Source organism: Tachysurus vachellii, chromosome 22 (assembly GCF_030014155.1).
Source record: "Tachysurus vachellii isolate PV-2020 chromosome 22, HZAU_Pvac_v1, whole genome shotgun sequence".
NCBI lineage: Eukaryota > Metazoa > Chordata > Actinopteri > Siluriformes > Bagridae > Tachysurus > Tachysurus vachellii.
The window spans coordinates 14,619,381-14,644,037 of record NC_083481.1 but is presented as its reverse complement, the minus strand read 5'-3'; the positions used below and the strand labels follow the sequence as shown (position 1 = coordinate 14,644,037).

Here is a 24,657-nt window from a genome sequence, read left to right as displayed (position 1 = left end):
ACGTACTACGCATGCGCTATGCACTGCGCCGTTTCCGCTCTATTTCAGACCACAGACTAGATAAAATAAAACAACAAAAATAAAAATCCCAGCAACTTGGAAGCCGGGAAGGTCTCCTCAACCGTGGTGTTCATATCCACATGGATGCTCACATCATCACCAGTAAATAAAGTAGCACTTCTCTGCTTTTAAATAATAATATAATATTTCGCTTAGAATAATCAACATACACGTTATTTGGCTAATTAATCACACGGTTACTGCTATTATAGTAAATGCACATGAGCTTTTTAGTACAGGATGTTTTTCCAACTTTGCAAGTAGTGATGTGTCGAATCATCGAACGAGTCGAATCTCTGAATCGACTCTTTTAGGTGCTGCTCGCTGACTTTCATAAACAGTTATTTAAATCGATTGCATAAAGGCAGAGTATTGTTATTTTGACCATTAGCAGGTAAGATTACATTAATTAATTTCAGCCTAGCGCTTTGCCCGGTTTATTCAAAATTGCAATGTGTCGTATGTGTCATCAACAAACGACTCTTTTATCAGTGAGTTGAATCAATATTTTTGTAATACTGTTATAAGTATATAATTAATACATCAGTTTGTATTACTCACTAACGAATACTATACATTTATATATAAAATGTATTTCTCATTCATTGTCTATACTAATACTGTAAAAGTCTTGCAAACCGCTAGGTGGCAGTGTAGACTAGGTTGAGACATAAATATACATATTTAAAAATATTAATCACAAACACATTGAATATGTGTACAAACATCAGTTAGACAAACAAAACAAAGTGTTGTTGTAGTGTGAAGGACTGTTCATGTGTCCAAAAATAAAAACATGAATGCGTACAAAATTAAGAACATAAAACCACCAAACTTCTACAGGCTATAATAACAATAATATTAGCTATTCAATATTTTATTTCAAAGCCCATTGCATTTAAATCACACACACCTAGATGCATCATTGCACCTCCCTGTAGATCAATTAACACCTAGTTGTTTGAGCATTAACACTTGGGCTGTGAGGTATTCTGGGGTGATATTGGCATGACTAGGGCGTGTGTAAGCTCTTTGTGTTGTAGTTCACACACTGCCAGCGTGAATGAGAGATTAGCCTTTGATAAAGAGAAGCAGACAGCGATGAGTCCTCCCCCCGTTCCTTCTCCACCGCAGAGTGCTGCATGGCAAACACAAGAAACTACAAACGACTAACTAATTACTGTTTTAACATCAGATGTGGTTTTTCAGTAGCTCTTTAATGCATTGACGTGCACACACATGGATTAGAAAGAAGAGTACATGAAAGGCTTCTACCTGGAACCCTGTCTGCTGTAAGTTCTCACATAAAATCTTTATGTGTTATGGGATCAAACATGCAAAAGGTTCAAGGTTCTAGTTCTTTATCACTCTACACGTAAATAAGCATCCGTCAAGGGTTTTTAGGATGTTTATCGGATTCTAAATGTAAATTTTCCTGTTTAAATGTACATAATCAAGTTTATTATAGTATAATTACAAGTGCTTACTATATTATATTAACATTATATGTCTATTAGCGTGTTTAGCTGATAGACACTTATTTTTGTTTCAGATAAATAGTTAAAGTTTTACCAATACGTCTTCAAAGTGTCAGGGCTTTGTAATAGAGATAAAGCTGTAAGTGTTCAGGAATTGTTGCCTTGTGGTTTCTTGGTAACATGACGATCTGAGATTTCTTTTGTCTTATTCATAACAGTTTCTAGCAACAGGAGCTAGCTTGGCTTCACAAAAGTTCCACAGAATGATTATTAAATAATTAATTTTGAAAATAATTGACAAATTGTTGTGGTATTAGAGGAATATTAGAGGATATGATTTTGTTGGAAAGTTTTCAGCTTCAGAGTGGTAACAGTAATGCCATTCCTTTGTAACTATATTAGTTAGACGCCTTTCTCACACCTAATGTTGTGCGATTTATTGGTTAGAACACCTAAAAAATATCTTAAGCAATGATTTATCACTATGTATATTTGGCATAATGACAAAGTTGCATTTAATTTTCATTCAAACTAGTAATTTTAACTTTAGGACAATAAGTCATAGATCATCCTTGTGTGAAAAGGGTGACTGTGATCAACAGTGATTAAATAATCCTCCCAAATGATCAGATTAGTTATAGATCAAGAGGAAATGCGTCTCTTTTAGTCTGATCGAGGATTTCTCTCATGTATTCCGTATTGGTAAGAACTAAATGTTTGGTAAAAAGTAAATGTGAGACACTGATAGATGATGGTGAACTCACAGCGTGCATGAGCTACCCAGGGTGTGGGACACATTTGACCTTTAGACCTGTTCCGGAAGAGGAATGAGGGCAGCGATGATTGCCAGGTCGACTGTCTCTAGGCTACGGTCGCCGTGGCAGTGGGAAACGGGGCACAGGCACAGCAGGTGGGAAGCAGCAGAGCACAGGAGATGTCACTTGTGATCTTTGCCGCTTCTCCATAACGGGACAAAGAACAATTAGAGGCTTGTCATCACTTGTCGGTGGCTAAGCCGGGTCAGTGCTGGATCAGAATGAAAGCAGCGGAGAAGCTTTTCATGGCCGTTCTGAGAGCTATGGAGCCGAACCCAGAATAAAGGAACAGTTCGGCCAAAATGAACTTTACAACTTCTCCTTTGTTTTGGGTGACATAAACTTCTGCACCGTACATTATTTACTAAAGATGCAAATTTTAGACACAAAACACGACTCGGTTACGTGAATTATTTTTAGCCTTTTTATTGCTCAAACTTCTTTGCTACAAAGTTATAGTACACAGACACAAATGAGATGGTGTAAACAATCTGATGGAAAAAGCCTTGAAGCGAATCGTCAAGACTCGGCGTGAACCGCCTTTAAGTGCCGTCCCTGCTCAAACACACCTGATTCAACTTATCTGTTAATGACCACGTCTTTAGGTGTGTTAGTGCAAGGTTTCTCAACTCCAACCTGGACATCCATTGCCCTCCAGAGATTAAACCCTTCCCTAATCCAACAAACCTGTTGATTGAGCCAGTTCATCAGTTAATTATCAAACCCATCATGAGTATCAGGTCAGATGAGAGAACCAAAAGTCTCAAATCACATCACTTATGTACTATTTGAGATTATTTTTAAGGATACTTTATTTTTTAGTGTAGCATATATAAGCTCAAGGGATGGTCTTATATCATCCATATTTGACATATATATGACAGATAATATTTTCATTTTAGAAGAGTTTAGTTTAAAAGGAAAAATACACATAGCACAGCAGACATTGTAGGTTGCGTAAAGATAGCTAGTGTTAGCAATTTTCATGATGTTTTTATAGCAATATTATTTAAAAATCCCTAATAATAACTAGTGACTTTTTAAGCAGACTTTAGCGGCTGTCCTGTACTCAATACCCAATTTTCCAGCTCCCATCACAGTTGCTGCCTAAATGGCTTAAATAAATCCTGAGCTGTGTTTGTGCAAGCCAATGTCTATAACAACCAATCACAGGTCACTATTTCTGCCATAAACCTATCACTGATCACCATTTTTTCCAACAGCCAATCACTGATCACTATTTTTACCAACAACCAACAACTAACCGCTGAACACCAATTTTACTATTGACCAGTTAGGGTACTCTATTGTTCTTAGTGATGTTTACAAATAATAAATGTATGTTACTAGCAAACTTAATCTGTAACTATTTACTTCATGACCTATTTTCCAAAAACTTTTATGTTTGCTTTTGTTATTGACAGAAATTTTTAATATTTTAGACTATGTATATAGTCTAGGTGCTAGAGTCTACATAGAGTCTACTGGAGACTACTTTTAGGTATTATAGATGCAGTATATGATTTAAGACAGAATACTAAAGTCGAACACCCCTGCTGTACCCGAATGTGTCTTAATAGTTACTTTCTCTTCACAGAGTTTAGTACCAGTGCCTTTAATACTCTGATCCCATGTGATATAGGTAATCAAGGTCTTCAGGGGCCTCTGAACATTAGAGCAGGTTGTGTTCAAAGTGAACTCTGCAGGGTAGTAGGTGTCCTGCAGTCAGCACCGAAGCTAAAACATATGGGCTATGGAAAAGGGGTATTTGGGGCTCATGGGGGAAGGGGGAGGGCAGTGAGGGATCGAGACGCAAAATGTCTATGTTACAAAACAAAACCCAGACTCCTGTTTAAATAGTGCCTTTGGTTTCTCATTTAATCCCAAAAGCTGGGACAAACTATCCTGCTTCCTATAATGTTGTTTTTTTTTGTTGTTGTTTTTTTTTAACGTGCTCACAAGTTCAAAAATTAACACAAAGATCCATCACCTCATATAGCTTTATTTATTGTTACATTTAAATGAACAACACTTGAGTGCGGTATGTGTAGTTATGGGAAGTTAGGAATACCAGAACCCGATTATATGCTTAAAGCAATGCGTTATTTCACTGCTTACATTTGTTACTGTTAACATGTTCACATGGTATATGAGCATGAAGAAATGTCGCATCACCTGTCGTAGAATTTCTCGTACCAGACATACCGATGTATAAAACGGTCCCAGTAAAATCTTGGCTGAATTCAATAAAGTAAGATGCGATAAAGTGTACTCCAAGATCTTCTAATGATGGAATCATGATGAAAGAAAACTGTGTGTTCTTCTTATGTCATTAATCAGCTTGAGGTAATAAGCAAATCTATTTCTGTCTATTTGTGTCTGACTTGTGAGTTTTTGCCCAGCCCTATGCCATCCTCCTATTGATGTTTTTTTTTACAATCTGGGGTATTAATTAAAAGAATTACTAAAAGCATTGATGTTTGGTGAGGAGATCTGGGGTGCAGTCGGTGTTCCTTTTCATCACAGACGTGTTGAGTGGGGTTGAATCAAGGCTCTTTGCAGGACACTTCTGCAGGTTTCTTTCACGTCTTCCTGGACTTGTGTGGCATTTTGTCGTGCTGGAGCAGGAACCTCATATGGGTGTGATGCTCAGGTGTGCACATATCTATGGCTGCGATTTGAGATGTCTCAAGTTTATTGCCTATCACACTGTACAAGATCATCCCAATATAATAAACATTTTTGAAACTCAGTCACAATCAGTCACAACCAGTGAGCACGACCTGCTGTGCGTTATGAAGGTGGGGATCTTAATAATCGTGTGGTTTTCAGGCATGACAAAAAACATATAGAGTCGTTCATTTTTATTCTATTTGAGTTTTTTTTTTAAACCGCCCTCTCCTCTTCTCCCCAACACCCATTGTGACCACACCCACTTTCATCACTGATGAGGTCCCACCCCCGAGGTGCAGCGCGCTCCTTAAAGTCTGCGCGCGCTGGAGCGCAACCGGCAGCGCATCGCGTGAGGACACGAGGGAAGAACGGAGCAACAACACTGACGACTGAGGGGAGAGAGAGAGAGTGAGTGAGTGAGAGAGAGGAGTTGGTTTAACATATAATTTGGGATCCAACCATAAGCACAGGACACTATCCTCCAGCATGTTGAGGTTACTCGCGGGTTGGTGGTGCTGCTGCTGCTGCGCCGTCTTGGTCGCCGCAAACTTTACGATGGACAACGACTTGGGCTCGGCATTCGTGCACCGAGCGCTGCGCAGTCAGGAGCGCCGGGAAGTGCAGAGAGAGATCTTGTCCGTGCTTGGTTTGCCCCGGCGGCCGCGACCCCACTCGCCGGAGAGGCGCACGGCGGCGCCCATCTACATGCTGGAGCTGTACAATGCGGCGCTGGAACCCGCGGCTTCCGGTTTCTCTCGCGCTGCGGCTCCGGTTCTGACTCCTGCTCCAGCACCGACACGGCGAGACCAGCGCTATCTGAGCGACGCCGACATGGTGATGAGCTTCGTAAATATGGGTGAGTGTATAATCTAAATGTTTTTTTTCCTACAATATTTTTTTTGCCTCTGATTGCCAATATTCGATATTAATTGCACAACTGTATCATTTTATATGAATACAAAGAGACTCCAAAAAGTAACTTTACGCACTTTACGCACACTCATAACACGATATAAACACTGACATCAACTGTTATTGTTTCCTTTGGAGAAGAAGCATCGCCACACCCTCCTAACGACTGTTTTTGATAATATTGTGGGTGTTACTTTAAACATTTGGCCTGGAAAACATAAAAACCTTATAAAAGGTCTTCCATGCCTGGAGGGAATTGTTCTTTTTTGTTGTTGTTTTGTTGTTTATTATGTAGCAACAGGCATTTTAACCTGTATATGCAGGCTACAGAATTTCATGAAATCTAGTAAGATTCTTACTCATGATGGCGAACGAGAGAGCTTTGGCTCTTAAAACTCAGTCATGAGAGTAAAAAAAAATTCTCTGTAGGTCAACATGAGGCAGTAGGACATCTGTACTTTAGGCTTAAGCTCAAGTTTCATTAGGAAAGTAAACTACAACAGAAACCAGAGGATATTGCCATGCTGCACTGTCTCCAAGAGCTGTTTCAGGAGATGATATAGATCTGTTTGGATCCCAAAAGACATTCTGGTATGTCAATATACACTGTAATGGCTCTTTTTTTACCAGATGGTTCACATGGCTGCTTTCCATGCCCCTTAGAAGGCTGTAAAACCAAGAATTTTTCTTTTGTTCGAAATTAATGGTTTGCCATTTCGAGAATCCTCTTCTGTGCCGTGAAGAGGGCTTTTCACAGGGCTTAGTTTGTCATGACTAAAATTTGAGAAGGCATTTTTGACCTCACAGGGGTAAGATAAAGCTGCTAAAAGATAAAGACCAGTTTGGGAGACCCTCGTGTGTGTGTGTGTGTGTGTGCGTGCGTGTTGTATGTGGATAGTGTGAGAGCGATGGGATAAACGGTGACTAATGAATAGTGTTGTCGCAAAGGTTTAAGTAATACAAGCTCAAAGTAATAATTCTTATTATTAATAGTGAGTGATCCCAGGTTTCGGTGTGTGGCTAATGAAGAAGGTCTGCATGTATTCAGAGAACTATGAGCATGACTCGGGACTTCCCTGGACATTACTGAACTTATCAAACCTGAATTCTGCCTTTGTTTCCTTTGGAAAGTATAGCATTGCCTGTGTTTCACTGTAGCGAGGGAGCATTCCTGTAGTGGACACGAGTCTCCTTCCCCTCTCTGTACTCCCTTCCTTTTATCCACAATCCTTATTCTGTGGGAATTTCATGCCTCAGAGCAAAGAACTGAACGCTTCAGTCCAAAACTCTGCATTCAATGGTGCACGATGGCCTCTGAAAAAGTTCAGCTTTGTTACCAGAGCCAGCTGTCACTTGTGTAATCCCCTCAGAAAAAAACTATTTTACTCTTGAGACCTGGATATGATGTGAGACTTAAAGTCTTTAAAATGGCCCAGCCTTCGTTCTGGATCATTGTTTTTATTCTCCATGTTGTGCTGTTGATTGACAGGATAATTTCCTCCTCTTGTTGAGATGTGTGTTGAGGCAGGCAGGCCTGCGTTCAATCCAGGACCACCCTAAACGACTGTATTAAAGCTATTTCCTTCCCACAGAACCACAGCTACTAGGCAAAGAGTTGAGACACGCACCTCTGAGCTTTTTTTCCCTTTTTCTATAGCATGCGAATTGCAAGCCATCTAAACAGTTTGTTTAGCTTGTTTTAATATCAGGAATCTTTTAATATGTTTACAAGGATAAATTGAAGATCAATAGGAAAGGGGATGAGGTGAGAGGATCCATTGTACAAGGTACAGAGTTAAGAAAGTCCGTACAACACAAAGCTATACAATATACGATATAACAGTTCGCCAGATTCCTTTTTTTTTTGGAATTGAAATTCCTTTCAGATAGACAATGTTGTGTTACATGCAGGTTACTTTAACAGCAAACAACTGAACAAGTAAAGTCAATCCAAATGAAAAAAAATCCCCCGTAGACATTGCAGTCAAAAGGGCAACACTTCGTCAGATAGAACCCGTGAAGTTCAAACTCCATCCAGCAAACCAGCTGTAGAGCAACTTCGAAGCTTCTGCTTGGAACCGTTCGACTTTCATTTTTTTCCCAGCTTGTGTTTTACCTGGGAATGTGCCATGGATTGCAACAGATGTGTCTGAGAGGTTTTGTTTTTTTTCTCAGCAAGAGCCAGCTGTTCTCTGGAAAGGAAAGACCGTCTGCAATCTGTTCTTTCTTACGTTAAGACACTGCACACTTCAACCAGTCAGTTTGTTTCAAGTAATGAATGGTTAAGGCTAAGGTTACCAGGTGGGTTTAGAGAACGTTTTTTTTTGTCAATTTAGTTTTTTTTCACTTGTATAAACTCTGGTGACATTGTTTTTTTTCCACTCTGGGGATTTGCTACGTGTCAGATCGGGTTACTCGCTCCCATTTTAGGTTCAGACCTTTCTTTTCTTTGCGCTCTGTGATTTCAGTCACGCTTTTTAGTTTAACGAGCAATCAAAAAAAAGTTTGATATGCAATTAAAACACACTTATTTATATACTTCTTTCTTAATCGTGGCTGAGAAGATGGATGTAAGCACCTGATCTTGTGTCGCAATAATCTGTCTCCAAAAAAATAAATAAATAAAGTTAAAACAGAGCAAATCCCACAGCTCAGTGTAACTCAGCAGAGAAGCAGTCACGCTCCAAATGTTTATGCTGATAAGCCGGCTCGGCCAAGTAGCACTGAAATCCCTTTATTCTAGCGAATATAATTCTCAGAAAAGCGATGCTCTGTTTTCAAGTGTTTCTATTTGTTAGTTCTGGAAAGATTTGGTAGATTTGTGCATTTCTACTTCACATAATAAACTTCAGCCATTAAAATTGTAAATAATGCTACGTTAATGTTTCCAGGCTTGGGAGCATGAAATCCTCCAAGTAATTAAATCCATCTAAAGTGATTCTAAATGTTAGTTAGATAAAAAGTTTTTTAACTAATCATCATCCTTTAAAACTTTGCAGATGTACAAACGCTGGTAATAAGAAAGTCTTAGCCTGCAGATAGGAAAAAACTGACTTGACACACATTTCTCACAACAACTCTACCGTATGTTGGTAGACAATATTCCCTGTTTTTTTCCAGCAAGAATAAATGTAATAATACAGAATATACCAATGAAAGAGACTACAGTTCGTATCACGTCACAACACCGAGGCTTGTTACTTCAAAATTCGATAACAAAGAGGAGGAAAAAACCCGGAAACCTAGCAACGATCTAACCACCTACCCGGGATGAGTGATATATTCACCTCCTCGAAACAACAAACTATATAGTGGATTTAATTTTATAGATCGTATAGATTTTATACTAGCATATGTGTCTGTACGTTGACCTATCTTAAGCCAATACGAGTGTATTCTGCGTAATTCGTTTAAACGTGAGGAAATGAGCAGCCATGTTGTTTGGATATCTTGTTTTAAACTCCTTAAACTTCCTTGAGGAGGAATTCCGAGTTGAAGGGTTTAGAAAGTTTATTTGTTTATAACCTAATGCATTTTTCATTCCCTCCGTCCTTTCCCCTTCAGTGAAGGGGTTTGCGTTTGGACTCATCGCTGCTTCATGTGAAAAAGCTGTGTATCCTGTATCACAGTAAAGGATCGGCTGTATGATAGAATAATCTTCTTAACTGGTCAAGAGAGTGTGATGTAAAGTGTTGCTTGCTATACCATTTAAGAACAAGCGTTTGAAGTGAAACGTCAACGTCGCCTAGAGTACATTTATCCCAACAAACACTGGAAACAGTTTAAACCTGAGCTGTAAGGTGTGCTGAAACCCTGCTGGTCTAATTGTTCTAATAGCGTCAATGTTAATTAGAATGTTTACCCTACACCGTGATTTCTCATCGGAGCAGCCTATGGGTTAGGGGCGAAGTGTTGAAACGTGTGTGTGCCAGGAGCAGTTTGCATATCTGAACGCTGATCTTTGTGCCTAATGGCCTTTAACATAAACACAGCAAACCCTTACAAGCAATTATTGCCTCCACAAAATGCCGGTGCTTTTCTTTCCAGTGTTCACTTGCGGTCAAATAAATGACTCTCTGCCTTCAGTATGCGCTCGGTTTAGAGAGAGCTTATTCCCCCTCCTTTTTTTCACTCACCGCTGGCTATGCATGTTCATTATTGTGCGATGATGGAAACAATTTGAGCACGTGCACTGTGGCCGTTCTGCAGGCTATGATGTCATACGTGGCAGCACATGCAGGCAGGATGTGTGTAAAAAAGCAGCAGTAATCATGGTTGTCATCATTATTGACTGACCCCCACCAGCACTCACACACACTCGCACACATGCGCACTTGACAGGGATTTTTCCTTTCCACAAAACACCGGAACCTGGCATTGGAAAACTGGAACTGTGCCTTTTCCATCAGCAAAATTCTCCAAAATATTCTCTGAAGTTATGGTTTCGTTGCTGGTCACGCATAACACCAAAAAATACACGTATCCTGTTTTTTTAAACGGATGCCGTACTTGTACGCGATCTCAAAATGTTCATTTCTTGGTGCCGGCTTGCTTCCGGGACTATAATGCAATTGGACGGGAACCGAGAACCAGTGCAATCAGGAACCGGGGGTAGGTGCTGCTTTGTCACAACAATAATTAAACCAATTCAGTTTTTACCCATTTTTTAACCATTAACATCAATTGTGCGAGTGACTGCTGTAGTATGGAGGTAGAAATAAAACACCTGGCAACACGCTCATGTAGGAATGTAATCAATGGCCGGCTGGTGTGATGAAGCCTTCAATTTTATCTTGTAGTTATTAAGAATGTTGTCCCGTTAACAACTCCTGGACACAATGGAGACTCCTTCCAAGCATAATAAAAAAATGTTTCCTTCCAAAAACATTGTACAGATCAATGAAGACAGTGTAAAGATCAATGAAGTGACGATCCGGTCATTCTTGTCTTCTCTCTCAGGTCGGTGGTACATGAACTCGGAATACAGCCTCGAGCTTTGAGCCTTGACTGGCATCCATTGCTTTATTTTTGAATGTGAATTATAAAAACACTTTCTGTGTTGCCTTTCACCTTTTGCACCAGAAAAGCCAGGCACTCCCCCCCCCAAGGATAAACGGATTGTGTAGCACTGAGAAAACAGCTTCCCAGAAACCTCCAGGAAAGGTTGAGTGTGTGCCACATGCTGGAAAGTCTGAGAGGATCTCAGCCGTCCCGGGGTGGGGACGACGCTCAGCCAACATCTGCCAAGGGTTCATTCTGAAATCATGGATTTTCCTCAACAAAGTCACTCGCTCACATACACAGGAGTGTTTTTTTCCCTCCCTTCATTGAGTAGTTTTGCTGCTTTATTGGGTGTGTGGATAAACATACTCATAAGATGTCATCCTGTTGACTAAATGTGACAAACATCACGGTACTCAGAGAGAGAGAGAGAGAGGTTTGTGAAGACATCTGGACATGATGTTGCTGTAGAAATGAGAAATGGAGGAAGTAGACCGAGGGGGAAAAAAGACTGAACATAATCAACCGTGTTCAGATAATGGAAAACTGTTCACCAGACTAATATCCATCGTAATATGTAGAGAAACTGAGGGCAGAAGGAATTGCTCACTCCAGCTCCTGTTGCGCCGAAATGATGATTTCTCTCAGAATTTGGCTCCATTTGGGACAGGGCAGGCTGTCGGAGGCCTTTTCAAGGAGGTTATTTTCTGCACTTTCACGAACGAGACCAGGATGTTGGTGTGGAGTGCAGCCAAGGTCACTGGTGGATTAGCGAGGGATATAAAGGCCAAAAGGGCTACTACTTACGACTCCCAAGTAACATGTGTACAGTGCATGTGCAGTAATCCGTGTGTGTGCGTGAGGGAAAAAAGGAAGAGTGTGTGTGTGTGTGTGTGTGTGTGTTTGTGTGTGTGTCTGTACATATGGGGCACCGCTAGTTTCCGGGCCAGGCCTTTTACAGAGCTTTTCTTGTGGTCACACATGTGTGTGATTTGAGTCCACAGAGCCAGGCTCAGCCCCCCCCACCCCGTGACCCCTCCCAAACTATGTTCCCATAATTCATGTGGGCCTGAGATCCGACTCGGCTTATGGAAGCAAACATTTCTTTTTTGGCCGCAGTGATGTGGGCGCACCAATCAAGTGCTAGTTCTGCGTGCGATTGCTCAGCCGTTCTGACAGAATGCAGTCTTTCCTTTACTTTACGAAAGAACTTTAGTTCAGAGTTGTGTGGGGTGTGTGTTGTGTGGTTTGGCCTAGATATTCAAACATGGGACGAGGACACACAGACGAGTGAATCGAGGCAAATTAGACAATTACATCCACAGGCTTAAGAAGCGCACACAGTGTTCCCACTTCCACAGCTACACTACACACACACACACACACACACACACACACACACCCATGTACAAGGGGATCGCACTGAATATCACTAGGTTCAAATGCTAATTATTTTGGTCAGCATTTTAATTTGTGTTTATAATCATTTTGTTGCACCCTGAAATGTTGTCTCCATGGTGCAGTTTGCATCATTTCTGTTATTCATCCGCTTTGCGGTGTGTTACATAATAGAGAAACATGTCTTTGCTAGTTCTTATTAAGGATTTTATTTTACTTTCTTTTTTATTTTTTTGACGAACTTGCCAAATTTTTTTTTACATTTCAAGGTTTAAAGACACTGAGACACTGAAAAAATGAACCTTTTGAAGGTTTCCTGCTTTTCTTATATACAAGATTGTATATTTGTTAGTTTGAATATACTTTTAAGCTCCATTTAGCATCTTACGGTGTTTTCAGAAAAATATAGCTTTTTCAATTCAAAGAGCTTCAACATTCTGTGTTTTCTATGGGAGCTTATTAAAGGAAAATCATTTTTTCTGTCTTTGGCGTGTGTGTGTGTGTCTGTGTGTGTGTGTCTGGTGTTCTCTATATCTAGTTGATCCTGAAGAAGACCCGCATGTGTTCCACCAGTTCCACCGATTCGATCTGTCCCGCATTCCCGAGGGTGAAGCCGTGACCGCTGCCGAATTTCGCGTCTACAAAGACTTTGTGCACGAGCGTTACGAAAACGAGACCTTTCACGTCAGCGTGTATCAAGTGCTCCGGGAGTACGATGACAGGTAAACACGCAGCTGTGGACTGTGAACTTTTGGGAGTGTTTGGATTGTTTCTGATGCTGCATTTTCCAGTCAGAGAGGTTTGTTTGTCTTATTCGTTTCCTGCGCAGTAGATGTGTGTGTGTGAAGTCAGCCTGCAGCTGCGGTTCTTTCAGGTTTTATTAGAGTTTAGTGTGAAAGCCTGAGAGAAAGACTGGGTGAAGTGTGCGAGATGAAACATGTGCTGCCGCCCACTCGGTATGGGAAACACACATACACACACACACACACACACACAGACACACTCTCTGATGGGCCTGCCCGATGGTAGGTGTCCAGTGCCAGGTCTCCCACTGAATTCCTGCCGCTGATTTACAGCACAGCTGTTAACATGTCGGCCATTACAAAGTCATTACTGTCAGTTAGTGAGCTGTAGAGGCTTGAGCAGTAGAGGAACTCGTCTATCTCCTCCATCTACATTCGCATGGTCTGTCTTTTCATCTCCAGCCATATCTCCAGTCTGATCCCAATGTTCCTTCAGAGCAGCACATTCTCAGTTCTCTCTAACCCTGCCTCTGTGTTTTATTTCCTCACACACACACACTTTACATCAGCTCCACACTCAGACTCCTTATCACCCCTCTGGCAATGTGAATCATCGCTCGTACACCTATTGTGATGCAGACGCGTCACGCAGACAGACGCCGTCTGCCCAACGCCCCCCAGGGGGCTGAAACCCGACCCGTAAACATACCATTTGTTCCTCAGATCAGCTCCAGTATCTCTCCTGAATCAGACAGGAATTTTAATCTGCGATAAGAGATGTCCCAATTTGGGGAGGTTGATCTAGGACACGATGCAAAGGGCAAGTTCTGGCCTGTCGACTTTGACTTTTCTGATGTCTTCTGGGTTATTTGTTGACAATACAAAGGCATCAAAGGTCATCAGACACACAAGTATTTTCTAGTCATATATAAGTCATGAAAGCTGCTGGTTATTGCACGATATAGGTTGTGTATGACATCCTGTCCTGTTAATTGTAATTGTGCAGTCGTGGCATGATGAGACACACAAAAGAATATCAAATGAATAGGAAGTACAGTGTATGGCCAAAAGTATGTGGACACCTGACCATCACCTGCCACCTGTATGGGGCTACAAAGTTGGAAGCACACAGATCCAGTGAAGTAGGGTAGAAAGGCATTCTACGTTTCACACCAGTTCTATATGGCAAATGTTCGTGTTTAAGGATTTGTTCATTGTCCGCTAAATAAGGGATTTATTACAGGCGATTGCACATCCATAGCTGCCATTTCCACTTTATTTTACTTGATTAATTCTCAGTTCACTTCCATGTATCTGCCTAAGATATTTAAAATTGAATTTATTTGAATTGGGCTGAACCAAAAATGTTAATAGAGTGGGGATACAAAATTTTGACTGGGTATCTATGTGCAAAACATGTACATTGATACACATGCCTTCGTTTTTTGGTAAATATTTGATATTATAAATTACCGTAAACTGTGAGTTTCCCATTGAAGAACTTCCTTAATGTGTATAAAATTATTCCATAATTTTATACGGCAAGGGAAGATTCAGGGTAGAAAAATGGAACATCTGAGAAAAGCCTCTTACCCTTAATGATCTCTAAATTGCAAGCATCTTTAGCTAAAAGCATTTGCTAAACGAATCATTGTGAACGGAATTATAATGAGAGAAATTTGTGTGTATGTGCTCCTTGCAGGGATTCTGATCTGTTCTTGCTGGATTCGCGGGTGATTTGGGCTGCAGAAGAGGGCTGGCTGGTGTTTGATCTCACGGCTACCAGTAATCACTGGATTTTACACCCGGGTCAGAACCTGGGCTTATTGCTTGTTATGGAGCGTGCTGATGGTGGGTCAAACCTCCTCCTCCTCCTCCTCCTCATTTTTTTTTCTCTGCCCTGGAATGTTAGCTGAATGCTTTTGTCTTTCTGTTTCCCCCTACAGGTGACCGTGTGAACCCCAGAGTTGCAGGACTAGTGGGAAACCAAGGACCACAGAACAAGCAGCCATTCGTAGTGGCGTTCTTTAGAGCTACGGGTGTCCGTTTGCGCAGCGTCCGCTCGGCTCCCGGACACAAACAGAGGAACCCGAACCGCCCGAAGACTCCTAAACACACACCACCTTCCAGCCAGGAGGCCCTGAGGTTGGCAGAGGCAGCAGGTAGTGTATCTGATGTTGGTCATCATATGCTCTAACGTACAGTAGCTGGTGATCTAACGCTGCTATGCTTTTAAGAAGTTTGTATTTATTTATTTATTTATTTATTTATTTTTTTAAACAGAGAATGTCAGTGTGGACCCAAAACAGGGCTGCAAGAAACATGAACTCTATGTCAGCTTCAGAGAACTGGGATGGCAGGTATAATAAAAGACATTATACCTTCTCTCTTTTTTGGGGTCTCTCTGAGAGGATAACACTTTTCACTTTTTACACACAAAATAAACCACAATTTCCCATCTTTTTCCATCTTTTTCCTGCGTATACAGGACTGGATTATTGCCCCAGAAGGCTACGCTGCATACTACTGTGAGGGCGAGTGTGCCTTCCCTTTAAATTCCTACATGAACGCCACCAATCACGCCATTGTGCAGACGCTGGTAAGTTCACCACAGACCCGATTACATAATCCACACAGCAAAGCTGCACCCACCTCTCTTAATATAGCCTGGGACTTCATAACAAAAGCTCTATTTGTGCTAGAATACTTACGATCATCTAGGAGTGTGTTTGTTATGTAAAAATATTTAGCATTTGTAAGGAGAAGTGGAAGGAGTCTCCAGTGTCGGTGCTTTGTAAGACTCTGACGTTAGAGCTGTAACTGCCCTGAGAAAGTCTTCTGGATAAAAGAGAGCTTTGTGGTTTCTAGTCTATTTGTGGTGCTAGTACAAGCAGCATTTTTTTTCTTTTTCTTTAAGAGACAAAGAAATGGCGGTTGGTCTTCGATGGCAGGACGTAACCTTTTTTTTTTGGACTATCTAAACATAGATACATTTCATTCATTTAAATAATGAATTTTAATAAATATTGCTGTGTTGCAAGTCACTTGCTGTGATTACAAACTAATCCCCACTATCTCCCAAGTGCACTATTAATTTTAATTTAAGCACAGTAATATACTTTCTACTGTGCAACACTTTTTAATTGAAGAGGAAATTGCAAAGTTGGTCTTGTTTTATTAATTCCATTTTTCTTGCAGGTTCACTTCATAAACCCAGAATCCGTCCCGAAGCCGTGCTGCGCCCCCACTCAGCTCCACGGCATTTCCGTTCTGTATTTTGACGACAGCTCCAACGTCATCCTGAAGAAATATCGCAACATGGTGGTCCGAGCGTGTGGCTGCCACTGACGGACACACGCGCACACACACGTACACGTCCACGCGCTCGGCTGGAGGACAGAAAAGCAGGAGATGGAATTGAGGCCAGCCGTGCCTTCAGGAGCTATACGTTTAATAAGACTCGTTACTTGAGGAAAATGCTGGACCACTGTGCTGTGCCTACGTGTTTCAAGTGCGCCACAAATACAGCCAAAACGAGTGGGAGCTACTTTCATTATATGCTGTAGAACTGAGGGGAAAAAAAGGTTTCAAAACCAAGTTCAGCAGAAGAGCACACAATGAGATGTGTTAAATTAGTGTTAGGCACACTTTCCACACTTGAGTCACTGGAGACCGGGGCAAAAACAATATCAGTGTGATGAACAGTGGGAAATTCTTTTCATATTTGGCCTACAGGAATCAAAGTGACGTTAAAGTATTGTTTTTTTCCCACTCTGAAGATTTATACGGGCGTGATTTATACATGCAGGTGGATGTTTGCTGTGTTGTGTGTGTGTGTGTGTGTGTGTGTGTGTGTGTGTGTGTGTGTGTGTGTGTGTGTGTGTGTGTGTGTGTGTTTTCTCAACCCCCTTGTGGCAAAACCCCCATTCCACACGCTGCATTTATCACACAGCCCGAGTGTTCAGCATGTGTTAACTGCCGGCAACAGGACCATCACTTACTCCGACCTCTCCTCTGAAGCTGGTCCAAAGCTGCGGGTGGCGGCCTGGACAGCAGCATGTGGTTCTCATCTGCGTTCTCTCTGTAGACCGGATGATAAAGCAGCTAAATAGAACTGTCTGGATAGGGACAGGTGCAATTGATTTTTTTTTTTTTTTAAACAGAGAACTGGAATTCTACAGCTGTTCTTGGTCATGCGAATGTTATTATACAACGGAGCTTACAGAGACTCGCAATAATGAGGGAATACAACCTTCAAGTCCAGATGTTTTGGAGAAATGAGAGATGGGAGTCTTTTTAGAACTTATATTCCCATTTGTCAAGTTGGTCATCAAACGCATAACTACAGTCAGACAGGGATTGACTTTTTTTTTATTGCACAAATCCAACAAATATTCTTGCCTGAGGACATTAAAAATGTTTTTTTTTTTATTTAGAAAATGACACAATGAATTATTTTATTCTGCTGTTGCTATTATTTTTTTTACAAAACACCTAAGTGCAATTTAATAGTAAGTTGAACTATAGAAAATATGATTTATGTTTTTTTGCCCCTAACATCTTTTTTATTGTGTAAGAGGTTGTGTATATAGTTGTATATTATAAAATAAACTTTGTAACTCTGTTGTCCTGTTTAATTTTATTGTATGATTCTGAGTTCAGGGGCTGAACTGTGTCTCCTTCTCAGTTTACTCGGGTTTGCTCCCTCCGCACAATTCGGCAATCCGACATCACCCCCGCCTGTGCCAGGGCGAGTCGCTTGAGCAGGTGAAACGGGTACAGGTGTGAGTGCCAGGCACATGTCCCCCAGGTGCAGCTGTTGGCAGCGCAGGCAGCAGAGATTAGCAGTTCTGTCAGGGTGGCAAGAAGACCAGCCACGACTGCACACAAAGAACGGGTATTCCTCACACACCTCCAGCGAGATCTGTGAAACACACCCAGGTTTAATTGTTATAGCATCCAAACACCACTCACTTTATGTGGAACATAATGAAAAGGAGCGAACGTGCAGATGTCGCACGCTAATTCATGTTTCCATTAAAGTTCCTCTGTCTTCATGGTTGCCAAAGATCACACTTACAGCATGTGCTAGGTTGCTGAACTTTAAGGGAATCATTTGGAATCTGTTTGCTTTAAACAGTAAATATCATCATTATTGAAAAAAATGTTACAGTGTGAACATTTACTCATAGAACTTTTCCACCGGACTAGCATGGTACAGAAATAAGGAAATGATCTTGTGATTTTTTTTCAAATCCTGGTTTATTTAATTTGTTGTTGTCCCTCAGCTGCTCCCTGTTTAGGGTCACATATTTGCTTTGGCACAGATTTTAAACCAGATGCCCTTTAAGACACAACCCTCTCATTTTTATCCGGGCTCGGGACTGACTAAGAGTTAACCCCTTGGTTCCCTTCCCAGGAGTCAAAACAAGGCCACAGCAGTGAGCGCACAGGAGCATGCCAGTGGACCTCTAGAGATTCCCCGGCTGTATTAAATACCCATAATAAATTTGTTCAGACTTCTTGCCAAGAAGACAAAAACCAAATCCAGTCGCTACATCTTGACTAGCACACCACCGTTTTCTAAAAATCCATCAACAGTACATGGATAAGGGAAGAACAACCTGAAACTTTGCACAGACTGTAACCTGAGCTTAAGATCAAACCAGGGACCAGTCTGGGATATAACAAGCTATCAAGCTGTAATCTACCGACTTGTACAGCAACATTCAATAGTCCTGTAAAATAACACTCTCATCCGGAAAGTTATTTTTGTTTGTCTGCTTTGTTTTTAAACTTAAAACCCAATGGTGCGTAAAGGTTAACCAAACCTTAATGCTCCTCCATCTGTGCTGCTGTTGTTAGCTTTTCTACAGTTACCAAATATTTACCACTCTTGGAGAAGTGAAAGTTGTGACCTGAAAAATCAAGTGTAAGCTGGTGTTAATATTAATCTGTTTTTGGTGTTTGAAAATGTTTAAAACAGTTTGCTAATGGTGGGTTGTGGTTTCAACATTGTAACAACGCTCTGTACTTACTTAAACAGTGTTCCATGTATCAAGTGTACCATGCTGTACCACTCTGTCCTATGGAAATGCACTCTGAATCTGTTTTACATGGATTTTTCTTCAATTAAATGCTTATGAAACATTGTTTTGTGTTTGTACCTTAGAATGGAGGTTATCGTCGACCTCTACTTCCAAACAGATCAGTCCAGGTTTATCAGAGCTTGTGATCTTCTTCACAGTGAACCTCGTCAGACTTAACTCTGGGCATGACGCGGTACAGCACTTGAAGTCCTCCAACTGTAAGTCCTCCACACGCTTAAGCCGACCCCCATCGAGCTCGATCAGAGATCCCTCAAAAAAGCGTGACCACAGCTGAGAGGAAGGTAATGCATTTTCTTGCTGTTCCTGTGCCTCTGCTTTTTCACTCCTGGCCAGCAGAGGGTGCTCATCTCTCATAGTCGCCTCAGTCCCTGATTTTAGCTGCTCGTTTTTGGAACAAGACTGGTGAATAACAGGAAACCGCTGGGGCTCTAGATCCTCTGTTTTGGAGTCTCTTTCTTGTGATAAGTCCTTAAACACAGAATAATATTTGTGTCTGGAAAGATCTGTCCCGGTCTCTGCAAACCGACCAGAATTCTGTTTTATACCTGCTTGTATGTAGCTCCTCTTCCTCATCCTCATATCGTTTTTAACGCTCTCATGCCGTAGCCTCTCATCCCACTGAGCATCTCTTGCGCTCCCCATGTCAAACTGCCCACTTGGGGCATCTTTATGAAGGCTTCTGGTGTAATGAGACGCCAAAGACCGAGGTACAGGCTTTATGATTTTTGGCTTGTACTGATTGGAGAACCTTCCATAGCTCTTAAATAACAAATCTCTTTGCTCTGTAAGAGGGGCGTAGCTCCAGTAGGAAGATGCTCCGTAAAAATCATTGACGCTCGTCGGATTATTTCTGTTATGGTTTGACACACCCAAGAACTGTTCGCTGCTTTCAAAATATGGACCCCAGGAAGAAAATGTACCATTGTCACCTAACGGGTGTAAAAGTACTTGGTTTGACGCACAGCCACCGTCAATCCACAGCGGATGATATGCTGCTGCGGAATGAAGATCGATGTAAGAGGCGCTTGCCGGTTCCCGTGGCCTCCTAGATCGCCTGAAGTTTTGATTCTGATTCCAGAAAGGAGAAGGTGTCTTGAAAACCGGCTCAACTGGAGCCTCGTTTAAGTTCTCTCTTGAATTCCTTTTCTTGGGTGGGAGGGTTTTAGGAATGGAGGGAGAACCCCTTAGGCCATTTGCCGCCATGGTGAGGCCAAGTATTCTAGCACACTACTTTCAGAGGGTGTGTTTTTCACATGTTGTCACTAGTTCAAAACCGTCAATAAAGTCTAAATGGCTGTATTCTGTTTTAGTTTAATCCAATTCAGGGGAAATATCCAGTCCAGATTTGAAATATTGTGGGTTTCTCAGTTCAAACATTGGTGTTTTTTGCGTTCGGCTCAGTGTGAAGTCCAGTGTGAAGATGTGTTGGGTCTCCTGTGAGAGAACAGATGTGTTATCGCACTCTATTTTGATTAATGCACAACCATTTTAGATACAGAATGCAGCATGTAACATGTACACTCTTAAAGCAGAAGTAGCTTCTAACTAACTTCTGTGATTGTTGCTGTCAAAAACGCTTGATTTTGCTGTACCTTTTTATCAAAATGTGCAATTTTGCACGAAAATTCTTGAATTGGCAAAATTGTGAATATAGAGTTTTTTTAAACTCCTTCCGGTGAAGACACATAAACCGAACAGGTCTTTGACTGAATGCGTGTTATGACGACATCGAATGATGAGTCTTGCGGAAAAATTGCAAGCTTCCCAGAATATTACAGACTTTGCTTGAATTTGCGTTCAAAATCACAAAATCACAATATCCTGGAGGGACCGTTAAACAATAGACATACAGGACTCCTATTTCTGATGCGTTTTTGGCTAAGCTAGAGGTTCTCAGCTCCAGTCCTAGAAACCCACAGCCCTACACTCTTAAAAAAGGTTTCCCAAGGATGGTTATCGGTCCAAGCTTTCTAAAAGGGGTTCTATTTGGAGGCTTTTCTGAAACAAAATCCCTTCCCCTGAGCTTTCCCCAGCACTACAAACTGAAAAACTCTTTAGAGTGCTACTAGGAACCTTTTTTCGAAGTGTACACTGACTTTTAAGTTCCCCCTGACCTCATCAAACATGGTTCAGTTCCTGAGGGAGTTGATAATGAGCTGATGAATTGGCTGTGAGATAAACACATGGTGGCCTAGAGATTAAAGTCCTGTGCTAGTGACTGGAAGACTGTGAAGTCAAATCCCATGAGTTGCAACGTTGAGCCCTTAACCCTCAAGTGCTCGGCCATATGCTCGGACTGTATTCTAGATCGCTTTTAAGTGGGTTTGGATAAAAGCGTCTGTCGAACGAATAAATGTAGACGCGGGGAAAAAAAACTTGAAACTCTGCAGATCAGTCTGCATGCCTTGAGTTGGGAACAGGTTCTAAAGGAAACATGGTGAATTATGTGGTTTGGTGGCAATTATGGACCAATGATCAAAAAAAAAGAAAACACAAGAAAACACCACCACCAAAAAGTGAATGTGGAAAGGTTTTCTTCAGCATGCTGTATATAAATGACTAAAGGTTGGGTTTCTGAAATACTCAGAGGAAACCAGTCTTTAAAACTGAGCACGTGGCAAAAACAGGTGATATCACTGCACAAAAAAATCCCCACACTGTTGCCATTCATCTGGTCAGTGAAGTAGCAAGTGTGTTAGGAAAACAGCTCCGAAACAAGTGCTTTTATTACGCTTTCTTAGACAGCTTTCAGTCCTTGACATTCTATAATGTCTGTGATACTTGATTAAAGTCTGCAAATTTCAATCTCTTCTCTTGTCTAAGAGCGTTACTATGGAAACAAAGTGCATATTGCAGTCTATAGGAGGTTAAGAGTGAAATAAATGCAGCTCGTGCTGGAAGGTTAAAATAAAACGGCAGCAGGACACCTGTTCATTCAAAAGGAAGCCGTCTCTAAACTGAACCGTTCTGGCTTGTCTGTGCGAGCGTGGATGAAATTTATGGTCTCTATATAACAACAAAAAACCTTGCAATGTGATAAGTTAGAGCTAACTTAAAGTTTATTTTAAGCAATATTTAGATATGAAAGTGGTGTGTGTGTATATATATATATATATATATATACACGTATATATGTATGTATATATGTATGTATATATATATATATATATATATATATATATATATATATATATATATATACACACACATACATACATATATACACGTATATATGTATGTATGTGTATATATATATATATATATATATATATATATATATATATATATATATATATATATATAAAAAATACTGTTTTTTGTTGATGTACCACTGGTTGCACTCTAAATGGGTTTTTGCTTAATAGATTTATATATAGTTATATATATATTTATGTAGTTATATAGTTATATAGTTATAGAATACTTTTATTTTTGTTTTTGTTAAGATGATACTGGAAACATCTGAAAATCAGCACATGTAGCAATTCACTAGGGAAAGGACACAAAATAGGTACACTAGTTGATCGTAGCTTATTAGATCGTTAGATTAGATTAGATCGCTTAATTAAAAAAGGATTTAATTATGTTTTTTTCTTAGTTGAATTTGTGTACTTTTTATAAAACACACATATAGTAGGTATTAATATATGGTATTAGGTGTATATGTAATGTGTATTAAGGTTATACAATCGACCACAATCATGCATTAATTATAGAATATCAATTCATTTGCTATATATTGAATCATTTAGATCTTAGCATGAAGTCTTCCTAAGCACCAATTTTATTACTATTTTTTTCTCTGCTTCATAGGATCATTAGCTATGTTGCCACCTCTGGATAAGAGCATCTGTGAAATTATTTACATTTTAATAATTAATTTTTTATTTTAATTTAAATGTAAACACTTAGGGATTAGATGTAATACACAATATATAGAGCAACCACTACGCAAGTGCTTCTGAATAGGTAGGAGATGAACATTGATATCATTTTTAATATTCTTTTTTAATTAAAAATGAGCTTATACAGAAAATAAGTTGATGGAGGATAATTTGTACTATTTTAATATTTCTATCCGTCTGTTTCATATTAAGGCAAAAAAATAATAATTTTTTTTAAGAAACATTGAGAAATATAAATCAGGAAGGCTTTTATGTGTGTGTGTGTGTGTGTGTGTGTGTGTGTGTGTGTGTGTGTGTGTGTGTGTGTGTGTGTTTAACTATTTGTCTTCTAATTAACCCTTTGAAGTAATAGTTATTCATTCATTTATATTCAATCACATGATTCAGTAACTACAGTGAAATTAACAGGAAAAGTGTGCAGTTACAAGAAGGTTGAATATAAACCTGGATGTTTCCTAATTGTTTTTTTTTTTTTAAGAAGAATTGTGTTTAAAATCCAGGATGCAAGGACACAGCACCAAGTCCCAGTACAATACAGAGAAAGTAGCAGGCACTTTCATGAGATTAAATCTGCAAACTAGCATCTAATGTCAAAAGGCAAAATAGTGTTATCTAGGCAAATACTACAAAACCAGAATAAACGTCTATGCTCTAGTTCTCAACCAAACAAGACGCAGCCAATTGACTGATGCATCTTCTTTCTTTTAAGAAAAGAACTGAATCCACAAGAAAAATGTTAAATTAACAGACTTTCTAAGGAATCCAATACGATTAGAAAAATCATAGGGCTCCACTCCACTCTAAGCCTTGTCCTGACTTCTGCCCCTGAAGCTGAAAAAATCATTCTCTCTGCACGAGTTCAAATAAATCTCTTAAAGATGCAGTATGCATCATCATGTGTTGTATGAATGTAAAGTTGATCACACAATGTGTGATTTAGAATCCACTGAGACACTGGAAGTCAGTGGCACGACTCACGCGTGACAACTTAGACGTAAAAAGGTGTGGAGCACAAATGATATTCACAAAGCTTCAAATCGTGACTGTATATACAGATCATTTTTATCCATCCTAACAGTAGACATGTTATCTCACAGCCCTTTAAATGATATATGCTAAATAAATAAATTCAAATCTCTCAAGCAAATGAAGTGTGTAGTGAATGTCTTGATGCTTGTAGAAAAAAAAAGTGCTGACACAATTGCACAGTAGTGTAGAAACATGCTCATTGGCACATGCTCATGCACATCAGGTCATAAATGCATTCTCTTACCAAGCTTACAGATTTTCTCGACTGACACAGAGTCTTATTATAACTCTTTGCACACTTTCAGGTCTCAAATATAGATTTGTACAGAATGCCATCTTGAAGCAATTGCATAATAGAGAACATACACACACTTACATGCACACTTATACACAAACACATAGACACACACCACTACCTTGTTGTTCCCAGATGAGCACAACGGTCTTGTCTGATGCAGCACCAGGAGGAAGTGCATATAGTTTTGATGCAGACGTGCACACAAACTGTTATCTTTCATTCCTCCTACTCTCTC

The 24,657-nt window shown here is 40.3% G+C and overlaps 2 protein-coding genes across 4 annotated transcripts; one reads left to right on the top strand and one right to left on the bottom strand.

Annotated features, from left to right (window-relative positions):
* Window positions 1-46: 46 nt before the first annotated feature.
* On the top strand, window positions 47-17,584 carry bmp7a (bone morphogenetic protein 7a). 3 transcript variants are annotated; one of them, XM_060858033.1, is made up of 8 exons: window positions 47-162; window positions 5,306-5,882; window positions 12,876-13,059; window positions 14,783-14,931; window positions 15,027-15,242; window positions 15,364-15,440; window positions 15,569-15,679; window positions 16,279-17,584. In XM_060858033.1, the coding sequence occupies exons 2-8, from the start codon at window positions 5,513-5,515 to the stop codon at window positions 16,426-16,428; spliced, it is 1,257 nt and encodes a 418-aa protein (XP_060714016.1). In that variant the 5' UTR covers window positions 47-162; window positions 5,306-5,512; the 3' UTR covers window positions 16,429-17,584. The 3 variants fall into 3 exon arrangements, with proteins under 3 accessions (XP_060714016.1, XP_060714017.1, XP_060714015.1); XM_060858034.1 differs by lacking the exon at window positions 47-162 and adding an exon at window positions 725-1,352; XM_060858032.1 differs by lacking the exon at window positions 47-162 and having other exon boundaries at window positions 4,193-5,882.
* Window positions 17,585-17,586: 2 nt separating this feature from the next.
* LOC132837974 (uncharacterized) lies at window positions 17,587-24,657 on the bottom strand. The gene is made up of 3 exons (XM_060858031.1): window positions 24,541-24,657; window positions 19,248-20,624; window positions 17,587-18,004 (listed from the first exon to the last, which is right to left on the bottom strand). The coding sequence occupies exons 2-3, from the start codon at window positions 20,391-20,393 to the stop codon at window positions 17,720-17,722; spliced, it is 1,431 nt and encodes a 476-aa protein (XP_060714014.1). The 5' UTR covers window positions 20,394-20,624; window positions 24,541-24,657; the 3' UTR covers window positions 17,587-17,719.

Coding starts and splice junctions, on each gene's coding strand:
- LOC132837974 (XM_060858031.1), bottom strand. CDS start 20,393: ATGGCGGCAAATGGCCTAAGGGGTTCTCCCTCCATTCCTAAAACCCTC. Junction 18,005..19,247: donor ACGATAACCTCCATTCTAAG/GTACAAACACAA, acceptor TGTGTTTCACAG/ATCTCGCTGGAGGTGTGTGA.
- bmp7a (XM_060858033.1), top strand. CDS start 5,513: ATGTTGAGGTTACTCGCGGGTTGGTGGTGCTGCTGCTGCTGCGCCGTC. Junction 13,060..14,782: donor CTCCGGGAGTACGATGACAG/GTAAACACGCAG, acceptor TGCTCCTTGCAG/GGATTCTGATCTGTTCTTGC. Junction 14,932..15,026: donor TGTTATGGAGCGTGCTGATG/GTGGGTCAAACC, acceptor TTCCCCCTACAG/GTGACCGTGTGAACCCCAGA.